Here is a 25,158-nt window from a genome sequence, read left to right on the forward strand (position 1 = left end):
GTGCCACAGAAAATATATCCAGTTTACTGTAAGATGTTAACAAGATTAAATACTTATTTAGGAATATATGCGATGACTAATCTATTCTAATTCTAATTCTATACTCTCTAAGTCGTTACATTTAATATTGGTATGTCAATCAAAATTTAGTATTTTATCTATTAAGTCAACAGAATAGGATCTAAGATTTAGAAACTTTTGTTTTTTACTTTTTAAAATGATTTATAGTGAAAAACAAATAAGATGTGTATTAAAGATAGAATACCTTTGCTTAATGGCACTCTCACAACTTGCATGATAAAATATTTATTTATGAATTATTATCGATGAGCATATTAGAAAATAATGTTTCCTGCGTTGGCATCAATGTTTACAGAGATAATGACAAGTAGGACTCCAGATAAATAAATCGATTCATTTTATTGTACAAAAGGTATGTAAGATAGGCTTTTCTCAATACTCGGCTACAAATGTGCTGTTACTGGTTTCTACTGGTTCAATTTTTTTTAACACCCCTGTACAGTTTAGGCGTAAGTACAAATGTGAAATCGTCTTTACATACATCAATTATAGTTTGAGAAAGTTAATATATCTAATTTGTAATGGCCAATTGAGTGTGATAAAAACTACCCATCAATTTTTTTTAAATACTGTGTTAAAAAAATTCTTCAACTACTGCTTATCGGCGTTTTTTACCCAATTAGTTAAAGTATTGTGGTTAATGTCTATAATTGTTATTCAATTTGTATAATTTTTATAGGAATAGTGTTATTCCTAGAACTGACTACAATTCCAATGCATAGCAAAATACAAATAGGTTGGAAAACCCTGAGAACAAATGTGTGTATATTACATTACGGATGTTTATTTTATTTATTTTCCAAATAAGCGCGGTAGAATTAATGGTGGAACGTTGCTTATTTCTAAAAGTAGACAATTTTACATCTACTTACCGAAATGTGTGAATTGGTCACAGTTCGTGCGAGTTATTTAAAAAAATTCAACAAAAAAAAAAAACATTACCATACATATTTTTTGATAACTTTCGCTACGATTTGTACTACATCACCTGGCAATTTAGATAAAAAATCGATAATTGAGTAATCGAAATAATGCATATTCGTATTTTTAATATTAATATTCACTGTTAACTTCTTACCATTACTTCTAGCCATTTTATTACAATCTATAAAGAAATCGTTACATACATGAATGATGTCAAACTAAACACTGAAAGTGTATATATGTTTAAAAATAGAAATGATAAATAATTTAAATTAATAATTCTCATTGCGTTGTATGGTGATAAGGCTCAGTGATAATGAGATTGTACATTGTAAATACGATTATTTTTTTTTTTGTTTTTAACAAATAAGATTAAATATATACACTCTGGGGGTATAATCCCTCTGAGCAAACCTCTCGGATTTTATTTAACTATTTATTAGTTACATTGCCTTTACAGTTACAACAAAACTAATAAATGATTTAGTAACATTGTGAAAAGTCTGTAGTATTTCATGCGTATGATTCAACAAAGAAATATTTCTGAGTATTCTGCGTTTTAAAAGCACACTAAGTTGGGCCAAGTAAACATTACCTGAATTTAAAAAAATACTACTCGGGCTTTTGTACAATGTTGTGTTTACATTTCACTTAGAAAACAAGTGTTCCGATCGAATGTAAATTTAAAAAGTGGCTTCGACTTATAAGTGGACGATTATAAATTAAAATTTTGAACATAAATCACGTAGGCGGGTTGATGTAATTTTGGGATTCTTAATAAGGTTATTATTTAGAACAGGATTAGCCATAAAATGAAAGTTTACATGTTGTATTATTTGTTATGCATAGCTAGATGATTTGAGAAACTATTGGAATTTGGAGAGTAGACCTTATTTAGCATAACAATTTTTAAATGCCAAAGCAGCGTATTCTATATTTAGAAAAAGGAAGTGTGTCTGATCATCTTGAAAATATGAATAAACAATAATTAAATCGAAAAATACCACAAAATTCTTAAGAATTGTGTAACAGTTATGATTATTTAACAACAACAATAGTACCTACACTTTAAAACAGGTACGTTTTATTGATTACGCTTCTATTAGTGCTATTAATTGATCAGAAAAGTCAAATTTGAATAAAGTTTAAAGTTTTTCTTACCAAAAACGACCTGTCCCAGTGCCTGTTGGGTATGTAATAAATCCAAATATTGCTGACAACAGGTATTTAAAACATTATGTCCAAATAGGAACTTCACAAATACAAAACACACTTGCCACAACAGTAAACATTTCAATGAAGCACAAATAAGTCACTACCAATTAAAATTATGTAAATAATACACAAAACATCCTTTACTCCATTATCACGAATATTTCGGGAACTACAAACCTACAAGTATGTTTAGAGCCAGATACAAGAAATGAATATGAGTCATCACCACCAGTACCACAAACCATTCAGCTCATGCCTGCATTGCGATCTCTCTCTTTCGTTATTGGTTCTTTCTTTTGAGTTGTCTAACCTGCGCATGTCCCGTCACATTCGAATAGTGATGACTAATACGCTGGATATCACACTGTCACCATTATGCTCAAGTCTGCTAGCGGCAAATGAATCACTACCGCTACTCCTGAAGCACCAGTTATTTTTCCGAGACTCTCTTGCCAAATTTGTCAATAACATTTTTGTCGCAGCTTTGGCAATTATTCGTCCACACAAGGTTTTTCCGTGCGTGCGTCTCGCTTCTATTTCTCGCTGTTAGGTATTCTATCAACGCATAAAGGCTAAACTAGAAATCTACAAGGTGGCTCAATAAATCGCCAACAAGTACAATCCCCGCAAGTAGTTTTTTTTTCATTGATTTGTTATATTATATTTATTTTTATTTTATAATGCAACTACAAGGCCCAGTAAAGATGGTAAGTGAATATTTCATCAAGACGATTTTAAATGAATCTGTTGATTTATCTTTAATAAATATAACGTTTTAACGTCACTAAAGCTATGATCATGATCTAATTATTTATCATCTTGCTATTTATGTATCACTATCAAGTTCCTCTTAAAATATAGGATGATAACATACTTTTGAAATGAATTAATAATCAACAGCATTTCAAAAACAAACTCTAAAATCTTTGGGAGCCTAAGATGTTTTAATTTTCGAATTTTGTGATAAAGATGCAAATTTAAAGATATTTTATGATTAATGTCTATCGGTTTAGCTAGTCAGAAAAATAATAAGAAGGGAAATATTTTACACAGGTACAATATATTCAAGTAAGTATTTGCATAGTAATGATGTTTTTCCTGAACATACGAGTTATAGGTACATATATTCAGTGGCGGCTCGTGGCATTAAGAATAGGTAAAAGTATATTCATTGATTGACTAAAAAGAAAAAAAAAACGACGCTAGCGCTGGCGAAAATTTTCAAATTTTCAAGGTCAAACGGCTTTAAATGAATCTGGAAATTTTTACTTGCATTTGCAAAATTACCGAAAAACTATCGTTCGTGAGAAGGATTCATTTCTAGTTATTATACAAAACAAAAATTAACTAAAGTTTAGTTGGCCGCCTCGTTGCCATGACAACCGCCGTAAACAACGCTATGAAGAGAAGCAGAATACAGACTGATTTCAATCTGCGTCACCTGCGTATACTATACGTTGTATGGTATGTTCGCGCTCAACGAAGGCAATGTTTTTTTAGAAGGGGTTCATCGCGCAACTATTTATTTCTGCGTATTAATCAAACAAGCACAAAACATTTTCATTATAGAATTATATCTAAATTATAAAATTTATATAAAATTAAAAATAATTTTAAATTGCACAACCAAACGGAAATTTTAGGTGAAGCGGTGCGTCACTTGCGTCACCTGACGAGCCGCCACTGCATATATTGGTATAAAAGTTTAGGCGCATTTGAAATTCCAAAATTTTGTTACTGAAGTTTAAAAAGCACACTTATTAGTATGTCTCTTCACTGACGACTATACAACCAGTTAGACAGTCAAAATATCGCGATTTTATGGTAAAAGGAGCGTTAATTATTGTGGATGTCCTTTTCGATTGCTGCTTTGTGCGTGCAACAGAAGCCTTTTCAGCTTTTAAGACTTCATCGTTAGTTTCGCTCTGGGGCAAGAGATGGCGCCGAATAATGATTTTTTATTGTAACCCAAGGACTCGATATATTTTGTAATCAAAGTAATTAATTTTTATAATGGCCTGTTTATGATATCAGATTAGTGGGTTGTGACTAAAAATTGGACTTTATTTGAGTCGATATCGACGTCATAGTAATAACAAAGCTGCATAAATGGTTTGAATTTAATTATTACAAAAGTAATTTGAAACATGTTTGCCCAAAACCACGTAATGTTAAAGTAAATGTTGAAATTATTTGTCAACACTTAATATAGGTTTACTAGATAATTAAAAGGATTAATAAATATTTAGTCTTGTTTAGGAATTTGCAAATAATGAATCACAGATCCATAAAGCTTGTGCTGGTTAAGTCCGAATAAGTTCGTATCGAGTAAACAAAACATACGTTACACAAAGACCAGCAATTTAATTGAAATAAACAAAAACGACACTCCCTTATGTGGTAGCATGGAAACCAATTAATTTACATCCAATTTGTTACAGATTGCTTCGACATGGTGATGCGTTACATTACATTCAAATCATTACAAGGCTAATACAAGGCATTTGGTAGTTAAATTTTATAGTTTGATTACTGTTCATATATCTCACTTAACAGTAGCCTTGTGTTTCCCACATTTCCTTGTATGTAAAATTATTTACTGGAGTTTCGATTATTCTAATAAAATTCCTTTGAAGGGCCATATGACGTTCTCCTTCAATTTGTGGGGAGGAGAGGGTTTTGAGGAAGAAATTAATGTAATAAGTTACAAAGTTTTATTAAATATGAAAGAAACATTTAAAAAATCCAAAGAACATGGGCAATATGGAACGAGAGAACGAATAATATATATATAATATGTAATAACAAATCTATTTAATTATTTCCTACAAGTGCCTAGTAACTAAATACAGTCCACTGAAATAAAATATAAAAAATATATTAAGACTTTTGAATAATTTAAATTCACTGTATTAGGGCAGTTTGCAGGGTTTCGACCCAAAAGCCAATTATTATACCAAAATTATTTATCTACAATGTTATAATACAAATATACATAGTACGATTTTTATTTATCACATTTTTTAATATTAAATAGTAGTTAGCCGTGGATATTACTTAAAAATGGTCATATCTTAAATTACCTCTAAATCTAATATTGCAAAAATAAAATTTTTGGTATTGGAAGGGAAGTAGTAGGATCACAAATGAAACTGTTTGTGTTTTCCACCACGTTAACCATACAATAATTTATATAAATAAAGTAACGTAACATAAATTCCTGAAAAAAATATAAACTCAACTAAAGCGATGAGATGTGAATATGAAAAAATTCGACAACTACTTGTTACCTGTTAATACTGTTGCAGAAAGTAATTCCCAGTGTCGCGGCGGCTAAAGATATTTTGACTTTTATATGGCGATAAACTCGGCAGTAGAATTTTTTGAGACCGACTAAAATAAGCAGTAAAATGTGTTTGTACATAGTTGACATAACAGGCACAAATCTAATAATAAATAGCACTTGTGGATGGTAAATATAATAAAATAATCAACGCTTTGATGGTGGCACTAAATGTGATGGTAGTTCTGATGGTAAGTCGTTACCATCGATTTTAATATTGATCAAATGCATGGCTAGGGCGAATTCATCCTCGTCTAACATACCATCTTTATCGACATCTGCCAGTTTCCATACTTTACTCAGAACTGAGTTCGGAAGTTTGGACTTCACCATCTCCGACTTGGCAGCTGTAAATAAAAAAATTACATTTAAATACTCTATTTAGCTATTATACGCTCACACGTTCGCACTATGAGGATATGCAAATTTGATGAGCCTTAAGCAGGACATGATAAGATACAGTTGAATTAGAAAATGCAGCGAGAAAAGACATTCCTAAGCTGTAGGTAAACTAACTTATTAGCAGTTACTTGAAAACTTTTAAAATGACTGATATACTTAAAAGACTTAAAAAAATGATGGTTTATTTTCCTTGACTTGGAAGGTAATATGTATATGCATAATGTTTCTAGATACATTTCAGTCCTATCACAAAAACCAATTACTGTTCATCTGAACTCTGAACTTGTGCGACAAACAAATTATGAATAAATAAATCAAAAGAACTGAAACTATCTCTGAGAATGAACTGATATCTGCATACTGCGTTATTTAAATTGCTAAACCATGTCAATCTATTAAATATGGTGTTGAAATTCCAACTAGTTCAAGTCCCACCGAAAGTTGACAAAAAAAGCAGTAAGAAATCAAGTTTTTACCAAATCACGAGTGGGTAATTATTGCGTAATTTGGAGAGATGTGCTCTCTCGAATATATCATTCAAGCAAGGGATTTTAAATGTAAATACAGATAATTCTGAAATTCTTAATACAAATACAAAAAAGTAACAAATCCGTTTCACTTTAATTTCTATTACCAATTCAGGTCTAAAAATAATCACAGATTTGATGCAATAAATTTACACTTCATAGAATGTGTTTCTGAGTAGATGGATGAACAAATCAAACATTTTTAACTTTGTACTTTCTACTAATCATGAATTTATTAAAATCTTTATCTCACACACAGAGGTTCCCAATATTGTTTATCTGACACTATATTAATTACAAATAACAAGTTACTTATTTTTTTCATATAAGACTAAAATGTATTTTTAATATAGAGATCAATTTAAACAAAAACTTCATCGGTAACCTTTAAATTGACATAAACAGTGAAAACTTAATTTGTTCTGCAATAAATACATCAACTGTGTAAATTTAATTAGTCATATGCTCCACAGTTATTTAAAAATTTATTGAGTCAACTTTTAGGTGTATTTGAACCATAAAATTAAAATACTTTAAATATTTACATGATTTTTCACATTTTTATAAAGCAGATTTACTAGGACAAAACAAAGCGGTTTTTGCCAAAGGAGAAATATTTTTTGTATGTAAACTTAACACTTAATAAACAATATAAAAATGTGCATTAGTGTTTTTTCCCATGTAAAACTTATAAGGGCAGTATAATTGTTTCGTAAATGGTATGACGAAAAAGTTACTTAGTAAGTATTATACAAACACTGGAGAAATTGATATGCTATCACTTCAATTAAATTCTGATAAATTGTTTAAGTAAATACTAAACATACCTTTGAAAGTGGAACTACAATTTTATGGATCCTGCATTCTGATCAATAATAAATTGATAAGAAAAATTTTATAGTGTAACACTTTCTACTAGGTCACTTCTGGTTAAATTTTTTATAGTAACTGTAATTATTACTTTCTTTTATGATGTAAGATATGTTTATGATAACTAGGTCAAATCCAAATCAGAAATTAACTCTTCTCCAGTTACTTGATAAATGTTAAAAAAATTAATAGCTAATAAGTGTTTTTTACAATAACTCGAAGACAAAATTCGTTTTTCCATAAATTTTTTGATGTTATAAACATCGATAATGTAAACTAATTTAAGTATGTAAGTGCTTTTTATGACTTCCCCGAAATGCTACATAAAAAAGTGTAATATACTGAAAATTTTCAACATATGATACCGACTTAAAAAAGAAAATTGTTTTGAATTTACATTACAGTGGGAATACAAAAAATCAGAATGCCACAAAATATTAACGAATAAAATAATTTAGAATTTAAAGATACATCTAAAAATATTACCCTTTGGAATTTATTATATTACCTACTCATGTTACTGCCATTTGCTTGTGTCTCTGTTATCAGGCCTGGGGCAAAAAACTTTGATAAATATTTTATATAGAGGATATTTCGTAAAAAATACATTTTTATTAATATCTCGCTTGAAGTTACATAACAGGTATTTCCAATAAATTGGCACATAGATAAAATTTGTATCAATTAATTTAGACAAACAGCGTTATCAGTGTCAGGTCAGCCTTTTACCTGTAATAATGACGATAGGCTTCAAAAATGTGAATTTATCAGAAAGTTATAAATTTACAGCAATTAAAACTGAATTATAGAAACATTATGCAACAAATTAATTTAAAAAGAAATTTTTACAATAGTTTATTTTATGTAAACCACTTAATTAGTGTTAAATTTTTTCCAGTTAGTATTAAACCTCGAAGTACTAGAGCATATAATAGTTGACCTAAATTTTTACTGATCATAAAATCTTGTGGTATTTAATAACTGTTAGTCATTTTATTTTCATTATACACCATAGAACAGATAATCTTACCCATTCCAGTGACTTTGCCATCGGTAGGATTTAGACTTTTGAAGATGTCATCATACTTTGGTTTTTCTCTACTAACTATCCAATCTAGTTCCCCTGCGCCTGCATCGATACCTTCACCCCTCTTGTAACCGAACGGTGAAACAGTGTCTTCGACGTTAGTAAATGCACCTCCCTGTACGTCTCCGTTATTCGTGGCCCTGTCTTCCATTGGAATTTTAGCCATTAAAATAGAAATATCATCAGCTAACATTCGATCGACAATATCTAACAATTTTGGCTTCAGAGGATTAAATTTGCTGAAGTCCAGATTAGCCAAAACCTCTTGCATTTTCTTAATCTCAGGAAAATCCCCGGGAGAAATCTGATGTTCCCTTTGAAGCTTGTCATAAATATGTCCAAGATTCTTAATCAATTCCTTCTTTTTGGAATCTTTTCCAAATACAGATGGCATCTCTTTCCTTAATTCAGCTATTATGTAAGCATGTACTTTTGCTAACCTCGCTCTTTTTATTAAATCATTAAGCTTTCTCAGTGCGGCATTTCTAGGCAAAGACTGTAAGTCTTTGAATAAGTCTTGTTCCTCGTCTTCAAAAAGTCTTCGGTTAACATCGTAGCGCAAAGGTTGGTCCCAGAAGGAACCAATGTACACTCGAGCAACTTCTGGAGTTTGCAACACTTTACCTAGCGACCACATAAGAGCCCCGTAAACTCTCATAAGTTGTTGGTGGTCTATCATATCGGCTTTATTAAGAACAATGCGAATCTTATCATCGTGCCCTCGTAAAGCTTCGATTGACCTTCGGAATTCATCCGAAATATCCAGTTTATGGGCATCGAACAACAAAATTATTCTATCAACCCTCTCGGCGAACCATTCTAAAACCCCAGTAAAGTCATAACCTCTATCAACCCTTTGTTTTTCACCGGATAAAATACCAGGGGTGTCTATAATCGAAATATTCTGTAATACTGGAGAGTTCACTAAGGAACATTGCAGACGATTTAAAAAAGCGTTACCAAATTTTGACAGAGGTCTAAATTGCCTTTTTGGATCTACAACAAGAGCATTACCAGGTATCATACCTTCTTTCTCATCATACATCACTGCGATGAATCTATCTGTCGTAGGCTCTGGTCCAATTCGAATACCCGGAAACTCCCTTTCCAGCAAATATTTTATGAAAGTTGTCTTGCCAGTGGAGTATTGCCCAACCAGTAATATCATGGGATTTGCGTCAAAATCGGAGTCTTCCAGCTTGGGGGAATGAAAGTCATGGAATTGATAATGTTCCTCCAGAGGTAGGAGTTTGTGTTTGTAAATCTGCTTGAGGCCCTCGACCACATTTTGATATATTTCTTGTTTGTTATTGTCCTTGGATAGCCAGCTAAACATTTTCGCACTTTTTTTCGTCACTATCCACCTTATAAACAACCCTGAAAATATACTTCCACTTCCACGGACGCACTGACAAAAGTGACATATCTTTGACGGAATGATAGGAAAATTGGTAATGGCTACTCCCACCAACAATCGTGGCACATTTATCTGAGAGATAATACAGGAACCTGCATTCTCGTCAATTCATTTATAACTGATTAATTATTTAAGCTAATTAATAAATAATTCAGTGTCTTAATAAAGTGGATATTTACATTATTTAAACTTAAAAATAATATTCTGAAAATATTATTAACCTTGGGAATATCTGTAAGTTATGCAACTTAATTTACAGCAAGTAGTATTGCCAGTCACACACTTATCAAAGTGTAAACACGGCGTTGCCTAATAAAATAAATATTAACAATAAAACATTTAGACTATGTAAAGTTCAGTCAATTAATTTATCTGTATCATTTACTTTTATTGGTTGTTCTTACGTAAACATCATTCACGTGAGGGTCACATGAAAGTTTAAAGATATAAAAAGAAGGTAGGTTTCAACAATGATTCATATGCTATTTAAAATTTGTAATACAGTCCAGAAAAATTTGGATCCTTCAAGTGTTAATAGACAAATTTTCTTGTTTATGTCAAATTAAGGTCAGATTTTATATTCAATTTTTGTAACACTATTAAAATTTGAATTAATTTTTTAAATTTATACTATAAATAAACTTTGATAGAAATGATGATCGACATATAGTAAAAAAAAAACGAAAAAAAATAATCAGAAATATGATTCTAATTATGAGGAGTACTAATAATATTGTTATATTGCTGGCCATTGGCCAAATATTTGAAATGAGTTTGAGGTATTCCAATATTGTTTTTATCCGAGTTTCTGTTACACGGTCCCTCAAATCTGAGTTGGGAGGAATTACTGACGTGGCAGGAAATGAATAAACAGAGTAAAAATAAAATGCGTTTAATTAACAAAAATATTTTCAAGACAAATAAAACAAAAGTTCTATCTAATAATAAAATAATTTTATCTACAGAATTTCTCTCTGGTTATCTATAATTCATATCTAACACCTATTGTCGATTTATTTATCACAACACAGAGGAGGTATGAAAAATCAGGTCTACTCAACAAAAATAAAGTTAGAGGACAGGTAGCTACTTTATTGGTCTCCAGTTTCGGGATCGTGATCCGAAATGAGATATAAAAACTGGAAAGCGATCGCTAGTAACGATATTCCAAGAAGATCTCCTATAGACGTCAAGTAAGGTATGGCTGAATTGTCGGGGTCTATCTTCCTTTTCCACATCCAATGGATCATGATGTAAGCCACGTAGAGTAACGTGGCTACTTGCATCAACGCCGCGCATAGGTACACCACGACGAACCACGGGCTTAGAGACGAGTCCCCATCCTTCATATAATCAATGGTGTAGATGAAAATAATATGTCCAGGCACCACCATTGACATTAGGACCCTCGTGGTACGCGCGTGCATTCCTTTGCCGCAGAACCCGGTAACTGGCGATATAAATATAACCGTGTCTTCATCGGCGTTATTCTCAGACGTCAAAATTCCTAGTTCCGCTTGCTTGTGCAGGGCGGTGGATATTCGGCTGGCTTGAACTGCTACTAGATTTCCTCCAACGCCATTGATAACCGGTTGAAACACTGCTATACCCTGAAACCTCGACACCATGAAATCTAAAATTAGGCCACCCATCGAGCTAATCAACATGGCACCCATAACTGGGGTCCAACCGTGGTACAATACGTCTCGAGTCTGTAGGTTCCTTTTAGCTATCCACACCCACATTGGTATGGCTAGAAGGTAACCTGCGATTATCAGCGGTGCTAACCAGTCTTGGCTACCTGTAATAGAAAAAAACCTTAATGGGCTGTAGTTTCAGAAAATCAGCAGATACATACCTATAGAATCGTATAGCATTGTGGAAACCCATGATAATAACGTGAGCGACGTGATATCTCCTAGGCTAGCCGCTATGGGGGTTGCTACATTGTCAGGATTTATGTGGCAATGTCTAGATAGTACTATAACACCAGCAGTGATCAATCCAAGTACCAGACTCGCTATTGAAACTGTGACTAAGCTACTGGCACATAATAGGTAAGCGTGGTCTAATTCAACGTCATTGCTTTTTATCCCACCCATAACAACCGCTACGACTGCTCCCAAGAAACCGACAACAATTGCTTGACACTGAAAAAAGATCATCAAATATCACGTTGACCGAACGAGAGAAACAAATGAAATACAAACCTGAATAAGAGTTAAATTGCCCACTATAATACTAATTTTTTGTTTGGGCGTGTCCATATGTCCTAAATTTGCTTGAGTGGATAACCTTGACGCTAGCGTCATTTCTAAGTTGCCTTTCAAGCCTAAAAGGGCTGGAATTAAAATTACTAATTCTGTTATTTCCGCGAATACTGGCCAGTGCTAAAACAAAAACAAATCGTTAACGAATATCTGTGTCTTATTTCCTTTTATTTAAATAACACATTCTAACAGCTTTGAGTTTCTGCAGTTGGTTTTTTACACTGTTCAATAAGTCACATTCCAGCAACAAAATACAACGAATTTACCGTTATTATGTCATTTATAAATTGACTGAATAATAGGGGGCCGAAGATAGAACCTTGAGGCGCTCCTGAAGTAGCTTGTATATCTGTACAGATTTACTACGACTTCATATACCTCATTTTGAAATATTTTGCAAAGATTTCATTAATAAGATGTTAGAAGTCTGTGTAAATACCTACGAATTAGTATTGGAAACACTAAATTTAGTTCTACAAAATAGGCTGGTTACTGTTGATCGATGTAGTAAAAATTCGCGATGATATATCTTGTATGGAAAAATAGCTCATACACCGTAAGTAAGTGGCGTTAAACGTCGTATTTCGTATATAAATTCAGCCTTGGCATTTTTTCTGCTTCCTCCTCATAATTTATTTAAATGGGGCATAAACTGACCAGTCTAATTTCGAAAGACAAGACGAGGTAATGAAGGTAATATCTACTAATTAACTTATGTCTTCGTTCTGAGCACAAAATCGTTTCAGAAAATTTCATTGTTACAAGCAGCCTGCCGTGTTCCTAAAGCAGTGTGCACAATACGAAGCGGTGGTAAAGCAACGGTCACACGTTCTAGTCATAATACGAACAATTGAATTCACTGATTCGAATTGAAACCATGAATGTGTCATTTACCTGTATTTTGTCTAGAACCAGTCCCGCGAAGACCATGCCAAACCCGGCGATTAAGAAAGGAATGAATACTTGTATCGCTATAGAAAAATATGTTTCCTGTATTTGTTCATCTTCGTCACACACTTTTGCCTCGACCACGACGTCTGGGAGCCGCCCGTTGTCATTGTCACTGCTGTCCTGTGAGTTAACTAAAGTTATTTCCATATCTATCGCGGGGCTTATCCCAAAGGCACTTGAAGGGCTGGAGGTCTCCGACGCACTTTTTGGAATGTGCTGAACATGATTGGTACTGCCCATGGCCTCTGATCCATAGCTTTCTTCTCTGGAAAACAACAACCGTTGTCACGAAAAAAAGATTGACCTGACGTTTTGGAAAATCTCATGTTTTTGAATGATATGCCAGTGTTGAATCAACACTGTCGATGTACAAGGAAGAGGAAATCACAATGAGGCAAAAAGCTATCGGAGTTCCTTGTCAAATAGTTTCTTGCTAAAAAGTCTTTCGTTCTCATATATGGAAACCTATATAGTTATTTTCATGACAATCACTTGTTGCAAAATATAAACATGTTTAAAAAAAGTGTTTTCATATTTTAAATACACTTCACTTGTAATGAAGTGATTAATTTGATGCATTTATCACACACCTAACCAGGGAATATGACGCGTTCTGCATTTTGAACCACTTATCTTCATCATCACATTTTTTTTTTGTCTCGGTTAGTTTCAAATGGTTTGATTATTAGTCCACGCGCTAATTGTAGCAGGAAATCATCTGATTTTCCTATCTATATTTCATTCAAGATAAAATTCTCTTAGACAGTCATGATTACGTTTTAATAATCGCATAGGATAAAAAAGAGAGAATCCTAAAAATTTAAGTAAAAATTATTATCTGCTGACGTGATTTTACAATTTTTATAAGAAATATGTCGCATGTAATTTCTAAAATGTGTGTATCTGTTTAGGTTGTTACAAATTTTTCAAGTAATACAGGGAATTACTTTAAAAGCGTACCTTAGAATTCGACATGAGTAAACAAACCAATAAAAATGATATCCAGTAATTTCCACATCTGTGCTGTTAAACTTAATTCTACTTAGTTAGATTAAAAACTAACTACTTTTTCATGGAATAGTAACCAAGTAAACAGGGCTATGAGGGACATAGGATATGCCAGTATTGAATATCTTGGTTTTATTAATCATGTAATAGAATAATACAGTAATTATATTTTTATATATGTATGTACTATATTTTTAGAAAACATCACAAAATTATCTACAGCATTTAACCTTTTCGATATTCGGGTTGTGTGGATTAATTTTTAAATAAAATTTAGAATTATTTATTATTTGAGTTGTCAAAGAGACGTTTTTATGTTGATATTATTATCCTTCACAATATTACCCGTTTGTTTCGTTAGGGCGTTATTATGTGAATTAAAATTGTTTCATGAAGATATATGTTAGGGCCCAGATTGGTTAAACTGCGAGAAATGTACTTGTCTTGTAATACACTTATATCACGTTGGTTTTAGTGGGTGTATTTTTATTAGCGACCGCAAATATCGGCATGAGTAAAATGATTCGAAATATACAACGAATAGATAACACTAAGATAACTTTTACATTTTAAATTAATAATTTTTGTATACGCAGAAAAATAATGCAGAATATTATTATTAAATTACTTTTCATACTTACTATTAGGTTATTTTCAGTAGGTAATAGCTTATATAATGGAAAGACGGTTTAATTTGATCTAATTAGTAATGATTCAAAAATAAGACAGCTTATGACGCTCATAATAATACACTTGTTGCTTCTAGATCTATTATGGTATTATATTTCCACATTTTAAGGAACATAGAATATTCTATTTTGTGCAGTTGTATTTTCATTACATATTTATTAAAAAAATACATTTATTTTGTTTAACATGTAGCAAGTTTTAAAAGACATATATACGACTTTGTAAGGGTTGCGCGAAATCAATACAACCACGTGGTAGGGGGAAAAACTTATGATGGTAAAACAATGATTGATTATTAAATGAGAGGTCCTAATGCGAAAATTATATGGCAATGTTGGGAAAGCGGTGAAATAGCCAAAATTCGACGTACCTTCGTTGATAAGTGAAGTGTGCGTCTGTTATATTTCGATGTAACTCTACAGGAGTTAGGCCGAGAAGCCTTTTCAGTATTGAATCGACTACATTCTGTGTTAGACTGACTATATTGATTGCGGTTGGTATTTTCTGGACTTCTAGCTCATCCCACAGGTTGTTACCAGGGGAGACACGTCTGCGTAAAGGAGGATTGCCATTTTCTATAATAACGGGTGGACGAAAATAACTAAATGTCATCTTTCGCTTTTCAGAATGAATTGCGTAGGATGATGCAATTTCCTATGGCGTTTTATTGGATTTGCGTCATAAACTAAATCGAAATTTGAAATGACTTTTTTTTGTTTTAGAATTAAGAGGCGTGCGAACTTCAATTTGAAATTCCGACATTTGTACATAAGTTTTGGATTGGGTGAGTCAAGTTTTCATTATTCTATTTTTAAGAGCAGGTCTAGATACTATTAATTCTGTAATAATTGAAATCGTAGGCAATATTTTACTGATTTGAATTGAATTTGAATTTTATTGATCCGCTCCGTATAACAAACTTTGTTCCACGAATTTCAGCATCATATTTCACAACATTTCAGGGTAATATATTCTGCGTCTAGCAAGTTTGTCTTCAGTTTTTTGTCAGATCACACACCATATTAGGCAAGGTTATAATAAAAATTCGACTGTAGTGGTAACGTATTTGAAACTTATTCAACTGAAAAATGCTAATAGTTCCCCTAGAGATTATCCATAATCAACTGATTCATAAAATTTGAATCGGTAATCATATACGATTTGTAGTATTAGGTATAGTCTTTAATTAAATACATACAACAATTTTTTTAAAAAATCATTTGATCGCGGAATTCAAAAAATCATGATGGTTTTTGTAAAAAATTCATTGACGAGAAAATCTCAAATATCCAAAACTTAGGTAGATCGAACAAGACCGCTTCCAATAAAACTCGCCCAGTTCTGGCTAGCTTCCATGGGATTCTAAGTTTCGCCTTTTGAATTTTAAAAGGTTTACTATATCCGTTGATGTTCCTGCACTGGCCAATGACCCCAATGCACAAAGTAAACTAGAGTAATAAATTGCACTGTTATGAAGATAATTTCCTTTCGTCTATATCTGACCTACTGAAACGGAACGCATATTCCTTTTTGACCACTACTTGAAATGATAATGGAGGCCTAGATTCAGAGCTGTAACAAGTCCCCATTGCAACATGAACATATCAAGAGGTATTAGTTTATTCGCTTTTTTAAGCGTACATTTTGCCATTTGATTTATTCAACCTATATTATTTGATTTGATTTTCTTGATATGGTAATTTGGTGAAATATTTCTTACTAGTGAAACTAGAACGTAAATTTGTAAAAGTGGATAACTAAACTGGGATCAGATGCTGCAAGTTACTGTTATTAAAATATAAATGCTGAGACCAATCGCAAACATTTCTCACACATTTACATCAAAGATTTACGTGCATATTTAAAGGGGCAGATATTAAAATTAAATTATTTAAGGTTTAAGGTACTGTATTGTTACAAGTAGATTTTTAATAATAAAGTAATCACGGCCAACTGCGTTTCTCGAAGCACAGCATTATTCAATTTTAATTTAACAGCATATACCATTTCTTGAGACGCCTATGCTATATGGGTCACTTATATCACTTAGAAAATTACACCGTAAGTGCATATTACTTAGTAAGGACTACATTACATTCATGTTGTCTAGGACAATGATAAATTTAGAACAAATTTTTTCGCGCTACTTTTAGAATACGTTTCCTTCTTCCTTCATCCTTAATTGATTACATAATCTTTACGACATATTTTCTATACATAACCTACATTAATTTTCATTTATATTAAACGAATTAAATTGTAAAACGGCAAATATCAAAACCATTTGGGGCACTAAAGCATTACAGATAGAATTGTCTTAATTAAACTAAATGTTAAAGAAACGTAAACAACAACCTTGTTTTTTTTTTAAATATTACAGGTACGTGGGAAACTGCAGTTTTTTTTAATGTAAGTATTTATTTGTCGTATGAACGAAGAACGCAATTAGTTCTAGCTTAGTTACAGAGCTAGCCATAATTATGGCAATAGACAGACTTGTCTGTGTATTAGCAATTATAAAAAATTATCTAATATCAGTATCTCTTATAATATAAGTGAAGGACACTATCTATTTAATGAATATTTAACCAGTCTTTCACCAAAATTTTGCCACATACTTAATACCGATGTAATGGTTTTAAGGAAAGTATTATTAAAACGTTAGATTGCAAATATTTGCTGATGAAATGACAATAATATAAAGATAGGTACATTTGCAACTATTTGATGTTCAAATTCGCGGTAAAAAGTTTAGGACCATTAATTTACATTAGATCTTTTTAAGAAGTCTGTTTGTTAGATCATATCATTGAAAATAATAGCAGATTTCCTGCCTATATATTTTATTTCTAAAGATTTGTCACACTGTTGGTCAATGTCGATTATTATTATTACCGCATAGATTTAAAGGGAAAAAAATTTATGTCCGCAATACTTTTGCTTTTAGAACGAATTTAGTTTAGATTAAGCGATGTCCAGGGGAGGAAGAAGTGCGTAGTATTGAAAATCACTTACCTTGTGGTCATCTGCACACTTTTTTGATCCTGGTTCTAAGACTGAATATAAAATCATTTTCAAACATACTTCTCGTGCCTATACATTTAATATCTGCACACTACACTGACGCTCAGATGAATCAACTTGGTATTTTTTTTGGTTAAGAATAAGTAAGGAGTAGCAAGCAAGATCAGGATTGTGTCAAAAGAGGTATATTGCACCTTTCAATGATATGTCTTACTCCAAACTGCCTTATGCGCAATTGTTCGGCAATAGCCACAAGTTATTATGGTCATTATACTATTACGCCCTCGTACTGTCGTTTAAATGCGTGAAAATGGCCCCTGAATTTGCTATGAGCAAAAGCCTTGGATTGCCATATCTCATTGGTGTCCAAATTCACTGATCTTCCCGCATGTTTCCTTCCGTAAATTTTACCACAACGTGATTACAATTGTTAATGGCTTATTAACTGAAATTTTCATCGCTTAGATCTTGCATCTCGTTTAAAACACAAAAGGTTAGTTCCGCCACTTAACATAATCACCCTGGCACGTTTTGTTAATCTTCCTTTACGTAGAAGACACTTAATCTTGTAAAACGCCATGATCTCACCTTGCCTGGGAATTATACAGCACGTTTGAAAAGTCTTGATCCGGTCAAACTTCTGGTAAGACGGAAATATAAAACCAGTATTTGACATGAACGTATAATTGACTAAATGGCCCAAGGCAAAAAGGGGTCATTTTTTTTTATACGCTGCGGAAAAATTCAAGCAAAAATCAGTACAAGAAACGATAAAATATCCGAAATGGTCACTACAGTAAATGGTATAACAATTTTAAACACGGAAGGGTGTACAAAAAAGTGCTTTAACTCTTCATTTCTTGGTTCGATGTATTTACGCAACACTCAGTATATAAGCCTGTCCGTTTCAAAGTTTCAAATGATTTTATCAGTAGGATTCTCTTTACGTAAGTTTAGAACTCTGTAGTCAGATTTTAGATGGCAGCACATTCGTAGTAATTTCACGTTTGTATAGAAATTTGTAAAGGAGATAACATTGGAATGTTTCTACATAAAAATATGTATTTTTCGCCGATTGTTTGCCACTTTTTTTGTGATAAATAGTATCTGTTTAATTATTGTTAACTTAAGAAAATGTTTCAAATGGATAACTAACTAATAAGAATGGCAACACAAAAATAAATTATTGAAATTTAAAAATTTAAATAAACTGATGTAAAAATATGTTACTATTATTTTATCTGAGTAAATAATAAATGGGAAGTCTAAGCTGCAATCAGTGTTAATATACTGATAACAAATGTATTGTTGGTTAGGACATAAAAAATTCAATTTGTGATCATGTTTTAAATAAAAAATACATTACACAAAAATGTTTATTTAATAACTATTGTAGTTTTATACTATTTCATTGAAATCCTGCATATTGAAATATAGTATTTGACTTTTTGTTGTGGGAAAATGGCAATTTTTTAAAAGAAACAAACAGATCAAGTGAAAAGATATTTATTTATAAACAAATTTATATAGTAGTTTACAGGAATTGCAGAATATCACGTTTTAAACCCTTAAACATGTTTTTACAGGTATTTTTTACTCAATAATAAAACTACTGTGAAAAGCATTTTCATCATTTTGGATTAAAGCAAAGGTTTACAATAGAAAACTGTATACCTATAATAGCACCAATTTTTTCAGTTTTTTAAGTATCAACACGTTTTTTTAATTATAATAATTCACCTATAAAATTAAGTATATGGCCCCTTAATATGGCATAATCAAATAAAACGTTAATCCCCGACATCGCTATCTCTGTCTCCAATGAGATAAAGGAACTGAAACGCAATACCGAGAAGTAAAGTACCTAGTAAATCCCCCAGAGCAGTTAAGTATGGAATAGCCGAGTTATCAGGATCAACACCATGTTTCCACATACTCAGAGTCATAACTTGCGCAATATACAACAACAGAAATACTTGCAAGAGTGCCGCAGATAAATACACGACCATAAAAATAAATGTAAACGACGTATGCCCCGCTTGTAAGTAACTGATGGTGTACGAAAAAATTAAATGTCCCGGTATAACCATAAGCATCAACATTTGCGCGGTTCCCGCGTGGCTGGTCTCGCGTTTGTCGCAGAATGCCGAACAGGGACTTATGCAAATCTGCATGTGTTGCGGCAGGTGACCAGGCTCGCCGATACGGTGCAACTCTGTCGATATACGGCTGGCTTGCACCGCAACTAAATTCCCCCCGACACCGTTAATGACTAGCTGGAAAACTGCCACGCCTTTGAACGTCGACACGGTGAAGTCCAAAATTAACCCACCCACACTACTTATGATCATGGCAGTGATGACGGGATTCCACCCCGTGAAGAGCACTTTATGTGTATGTTCGTTCTGGCTCGCGATCCAAGCCCATACCGGCACCAGCGATAACCCCATAACTATCAAACTGGACGTTAAGTAAGGGTGACTGTCCATAGTGTAGTAAAAAGTCGATGCTAGCCACGATAAGCAAGCGAGAGTGGTAAGGTCTCCCAAGCTTGCGGCTATAGGTGTAGCAACATTATCAGGATTTATATTGAAGTAACGCGAAAACATTATAACGCCCACCATAACTAAACCGAGAATGAAACTTGCTCCAAATGCTGTCACGATGCTACTGGCGCAGAGCAAGAGGGCATGTTTAATGTTAATTTCTCCGGTGGGAACCCAGCCAAATATAACGGCTGCAATGGAAGCTAAAAACCCAACGACGATTGCTTGACATAATATTAAGGCGAGATTCCCTGTAATCAAACTGACTTTCTGCTTGGGACTGTCTAAATCGCCTAAATTAGCATGTGTGGAGAGCCTGGAGGCTAAAGTCATTTCCAGGTTCCCTTTTAAGCCTAGTAATGCAGGTACAAGTATATAAACTTCAGTCACATTTTGGTAAACTGGCCAATGTTGCACTTTATCTAATACTAAACTTGCTGCTACCATACCGAATCCCGCAAGCAGGAACGGTATGAACATTTGGATCGCCGTTGCCCATAGTGGTTCTACTGATACAATTATTGTCTCTGGTTTAGCAGACGTTTCACCTCTATTTAGTAAGACACATGTATCTGATGATAATTCACTGTCTTCATCCTGAAACCAAAACATAACCTTAAATTCGACGAATTGAGGAATAAACACACTTTCTTACGAATTCTTGCCCTCCTTCCACCATTCTTCTGTCTTTTAAGGACTTTTCATTGTACACTTGCCGCTGTCTTATATCTCCACTAATTTTTCCGTCCCCGTCCATTGTAATTTCTATTTAAAAAATACATTATTAACATTTTAACCACAAATTACCAAGGGAATAGGGTTGTAATGAAAACATCATAACGTAACCGAGGTGAAATACGTGCAAAATTCTGTATGTACTGTTAAAGTTGTTATAATCTCATTTACACGTACACATCGTTAAACAATCAAAGCAAATTAAATTTCATATTTGATTTGCCGTATTCTTCTGTCAACACACTCGATGGGAGATACAGGACGACAACCTAAAAATTCTAAATTCGCGTGTTGAAATGAATGTTGAAAACTGTTACAAATAAAAAACATTTAAATGTAAATATTATATTTTTTCTTGTCTATAAATAAGCAAATATTCACTTCCTTAAACAAAAAATTAGTATTTACTATGGTTTTCGTTACAACCTTTGACGGGGCATTTAAATTTGATCAAATATTTAAATATAAATTTTAACTGATTTTTATGAGCGATTGGTGTTTCAGAAGGGTAAAATACACATCATTTATAAAAATTACATCTTACAAAATAGGAATATAATTTAACAAGTGGAAGCTCTACAGGGGTTCAATCTAGTTATTTAAATACCTTCAATTGTCCCATGCAACAAATGCCTTTTTCCAATTCAACTTTCGACTATTAGTTACAAAAATAGAATGCAAGGAGTTGATCTAAATATACTATCAGCCGGTCTACTTCATAGAGAGATACATAGGTAGTAAATGTTTCTTAATATACTTACATTTTAAAGATGGACGACGTCCATGCGGGTAGAAAAGATTGTACATTGTTCCAGAAGCACTGCGAGAAAATCATAGGAAAACTAACAGAGGAGTGCATTGACAATTTCAAGGCAACCGCAGATGAAGAGGCTAGAATTAAATTCCTGTACGACCAAGCCGTTCAGATACCCATAACTATTTCGCCGAATAACGGCAAAGATATAGAAATAGCACAGCAGGAGAAAATTAAGGGTAACTCGTATTTTGCGAAGAAAGACTACACTAACGCTTTAAAGAGCTACAATAACGGTATAATAAAATGCCCTCAAAATACAGGTATGTATTGTGTAGTGATAAGCTTAATAATTAAAAAATTATGCGGTTTTGTGATAAGTTAAACGCACTATGTTAAACAAGTACAAAAAAAGAACAAAACATTTTCTTTTTACACAGATAGTAGCGGCTAATTAATTTAAAATACTCCATATGTCATTGTAACAAGTATACAACTTAGTGTACAGAGTGTTCTATTTTCAAGGGGTCTTGTTTTTTTTTAGCTCCGTCAAGAGAGCTACTTACAATATTAATATCAAACCGTAGCGCTACGTATTTTGAATTGAAAGAATATAAAAGAGTGTTCAACGACATTGACTATCTCACAGAAGTAGGAAATTACCCGTCACATTTGCAATACAAGATATGGCTCAGAAAAGCAAAATGTTACGACGCTTTGCAGAACGAAAGACTTTCATCTGAAGCATACAACGAAGCTGTGGAAAGTCTAAAGCACAGTAAACTAGACGAAAAAGCCGTAGAGAGCAAAATAAAGGAAATCGAAAGCTCTAGGGAGAACAAGACTATTGTCCCCGTTGCAAAGCACGAGTTGGTGCCTGCTTTGGGCTCTGAAATTTTCGTGGGAGGGAAAGATTTTATTGCTGCTCATCCTCATATCAAATTCGAGCAAGATTCGTACCAAGGAAGGTTCGCAACGGCCGTGGAAGATATAGACACTGGTACTGTTATAATTGAAGAAAATCCACACTGTGCTGTTGTTGACTCAGAACATGTCTTGACAAACTGCCAATATTGTTGTGGCAGTGTGGATCAACCTGTTGCTTGTCCGTCCTGCGGCAACGTTGTGTTTTGTTGCACGAACTGCGAAAGGCTGGCGAACAAAACATTTCACAAAGTGGAGTGTGCTATCCAAGGATCCCTTATCTCATCTGGTGCCTCAGTGAACTGCTCCTTAGCCTTAAGGATAATCAGTCAGAGACCGTTTGCTTACTTTAACGACAAAAGGAATAAGCTTAAGGACTTTTTAAGGGATAATTGCAAGAAAAACGTCATAAGGAAAAAGACGTATAGGTACGACGATTACGATAACGTGTTTTTCCTGTGCCGGAATGAAAGTTTAAGGAAAAAAGAGGAGTTGGTGCATTATACTTGCATGGCCACGTACTTGTTACGTTTATTGAAAGCCGGGAAATATTTTCCTTTTGAGAGTAAGGATGAGGTTTTGGTTGACTTAGAAGGTTTTATCGGAGGTTTAATTTTGAGACATTTGCAGCTGCTTCAGTTTAACGCTCATGAAATCTCCGAACTCAAAAACCCCCCTAAACCTATCATCACAGGGGGAGTCGAAACTAACTATGAAAGCACAACCACTGGAGCAGCATTATATCCGACATTAGCTTTGTTTAATCACTCATGTGATCCCAGCATTGTCAGGTAAGAAAATTTTTTTTGTGGCATTGGCCCGAGTTCAATGTATTGGTGCTATTTTTAGATACAACTTAAAAAACAAAATAGTTGTGCGAACGATAAAGCCTGTGAAAGCCGGAGATATAATTTATGAAAACTATGGCCCTCTTTATATGTCAATGCCAGTCGAGAAAAGACAAGAAACTTTGAAGAACAACTACTGGTTCGAGTGTTTATGTATCCCTTGCGTCGAGTTATGGCCCATGTTCCATGAAATGAACGAGTATGAGCTGAGGATACCCTGTCAGACAGACAGATGCCCGTTTGTGTTTATCGTGCATCACGACGACGAACCTTTTATGACTTGTGACTATTGTCATAATGTTACCACCATTTTTCCACACTTAAAGGGTCTAATGGCAAGTACTTTAATATCATTCTATTGTTCCTAGTTTTTTTAACAATAAAAAAGGTTTAATTATATATTTTTAGGCCTTGGATGATATATTACCTGTGGCGGAGGCCCTTTTTGGTTTGAATCAGTTTGAGAAAGCCATGCGTAAATTTATTAACGGCTTAGAAATTTTGTATAAATACACCAAACCACCCCATCCTGAAATTATAAAAATCCAGCAGCGTATTAGAGTATGTATGATCCACATGGGTAACAAGGCTTGTGATTATAAAGTGAATTTATAAATTTAATTTTGTACAAATTATTTAACAAATAAAGTTGCGATTGGTCTCAATTATATTTATATAATGTCCTAATTTCTCCATAGTCATTATCGTCCAAAGAAAATTAATTAAAATCGGTATCTTTTATCGCCGCATTTTAACAACCGAATACAAAAATATGTTCATTCATAAAACTAAAACAATTCCTTGAAATGTCATAAGAAGACATAAAAACTGCATTCCAGACAATGATTTACGTATATTTTAAACGTCCCTTCGAGTTCAAGTTTAAACTTACTAGAAATTCCAGCGAATTTTATAAATTCGGAGAACTTTAAGAAAAACTGGAATGAATAGTTATACAAACTGGAACAACACCTGTTTGTTTATATTTTTTATACATTTCCTAGAACACCGAGGTAAGAAGCTATTATAGTATCTGTTCTAGGAATTTGACGAATGATTCTCACGCTGAAATGCTTGCGAAAGGGTTACAACAATAATAGTGGTATAGCGTTTTAACAACTACGTAACCATTTGAAACTTAACAGTGCTTTCAATTAACATAAAGTGTTGCATCGGTAACAAATGTAATTCTGTTTAATTTTGGAACGCAAAGTCGCTAGAATTGAGCGCCATCTATGATTGAATTATACAATTTAGGAAGGTCAACTGCCTTTTAGAATTGCGTAGTTGATCTTTCACAGTATAGATGGAAAAACTAATTTCATTTCATATACATATATTTCAAAGGAATAAATAGTGTTTTCCTAAAGCCAGGCAGTATTCATTGATGAAATAACAACTGTGTTTGCCACCAATATCTAAAAAATATCTGGGAATTAATAATTATCCAAAATAAAAATAAAAAGTATGTGTAAATAGGTATCTTTTGCTTACCCATATTTTTGGTATCAAAAAACTGTTATTTTGATAAGATTTTTTGGG

At 33.1% G+C, this 25,158-nt stretch overlaps 5 protein-coding genes and 1 long non-coding RNA gene across 11 annotated transcripts in view; 2 read left to right on the plus strand and 4 right to left on the minus strand.

The window, feature by feature from the left end:
- LOC108916908 (dual specificity protein phosphatase 10) overlaps positions 1–2,456 on the minus strand; it is a 28,293-nt gene extending 25,837 nt beyond the window's left edge. Inside the window, exon 1 of one of the 2 annotated variants that reach the window (XM_018723233.2) lies at positions 2,167–2,456. The gene's annotated coding sequence lies outside the window, so the exon portion shown is untranslated. Of the gene's footprint in view, positions 1–1,159; positions 1,210–2,166 lie in introns of those variants that run through there. The other variant, XM_018723234.2, reaches the window with a different exon arrangement.
- LOC108916909 lies at positions 448–4,949 on the plus strand. Its single transcript, XR_001964789.1, has 3 exons — positions 448–530; positions 4,662–4,802; positions 4,857–4,949. It is a non-coding gene; the product is annotated as an uncharacterized LOC108916909 (long non-coding RNA).
- Positions 4,921–9,897, minus strand: LOC108916907 (EH domain-containing protein 1-like). Of its 3 annotated transcripts, none has more exons than XM_018723231.1 (3): positions 8,393–9,896; positions 7,875–7,913; positions 4,921–5,910 (listed from the first exon to the last, which is right to left on the minus strand). In XM_018723231.1, exons 1-3 carry the CDS (start codon positions 9,783–9,785, stop codon positions 5,711–5,713), a joined length of 1,632 nt encoding a protein of 543 aa, XP_018578747.1. In that variant the 5' UTR covers positions 9,786–9,896; the 3' UTR covers positions 4,921–5,710. The 3 variants fall into 3 exon arrangements, with proteins under 3 accessions (XP_018578747.1, XP_018578748.1, XP_018578746.1); XM_018723230.2 differs by having other exon boundaries at positions 5,764–5,910; positions 7,871–7,913; positions 8,393–9,897; XM_018723232.1 differs by lacking the exon at positions 7,875–7,913 and having other exon boundaries at positions 8,393–9,894.
- Positions 9,898–10,762: 865 nt separating this feature from the next.
- Positions 10,763–18,013, minus strand: LOC108916625 (solute carrier family 41 member 1-like). The gene is made up of 5 exons (XM_018722924.1): positions 17,801–18,013; positions 13,031–13,352; positions 12,077–12,256; positions 11,725–12,016; positions 10,763–11,667 (listed from the first exon to the last, which is right to left on the minus strand). Exons 1-5 carry the CDS (start codon positions 17,809–17,811, stop codon positions 10,958–10,960), a joined length of 1,515 nt encoding a protein of 504 aa, XP_018578440.1. The 5' UTR covers positions 17,812–18,013; the 3' UTR covers positions 10,763–10,957.
- Positions 18,014–19,299: 1,286 nt separating this feature from the next.
- LOC108916966 (solute carrier family 41 member 1-like) lies at positions 19,300–21,925 on the minus strand. 3 transcript variants are annotated; one of them, XM_018723341.2, is made up of 3 exons: positions 21,852–21,925; positions 21,011–21,120; positions 19,300–20,952 (listed from the first exon to the last, which is right to left on the minus strand). In XM_018723341.2, the coding sequence occupies exons 2-3, from the start codon at positions 21,110–21,112 to the stop codon at positions 19,600–19,602; spliced, it is 1,455 nt and encodes a 484-aa protein (XP_018578857.1). In that variant the 5' UTR covers positions 21,113–21,120; positions 21,852–21,925; the 3' UTR covers positions 19,300–19,599. The 3 variants fall into 3 exon arrangements, with proteins under 3 accessions (XP_018578857.1, XP_018578856.1, XP_018578855.1); XM_018723340.1 differs by lacking the exon at positions 21,852–21,925 and adding an exon at positions 21,698–21,797; XM_018723339.1 differs by lacking the exon at positions 21,852–21,925 and having other exon boundaries at positions 21,011–21,322.
- LOC108916965 (SET and MYND domain-containing protein 4-like) lies at positions 21,854–24,269 on the plus strand. Its single transcript, XM_018723337.1, has 4 exons — positions 21,854–22,167; positions 22,389–23,559; positions 23,618–23,951; positions 24,025–24,269. Exons 1-4 carry the CDS (start codon positions 21,861–21,863, stop codon positions 24,229–24,231), a joined length of 2,019 nt encoding a protein of 672 aa, XP_018578853.1. The 5' UTR covers positions 21,854–21,860; the 3' UTR covers positions 24,232–24,269.
- Positions 24,270–25,158: the final 889 nt, after the last annotated feature.

The sequence above is a fragment of the Anoplophora glabripennis genome, unplaced genomic scaffold, assembly GCF_000390285.2.
Source record: "Anoplophora glabripennis isolate ALB-LARVAE unplaced genomic scaffold, Agla_2.0 scaffold2, whole genome shotgun sequence".
Lineage (NCBI taxonomy): Eukaryota > Metazoa > Arthropoda > Insecta > Coleoptera > Cerambycidae > Anoplophora > Anoplophora glabripennis.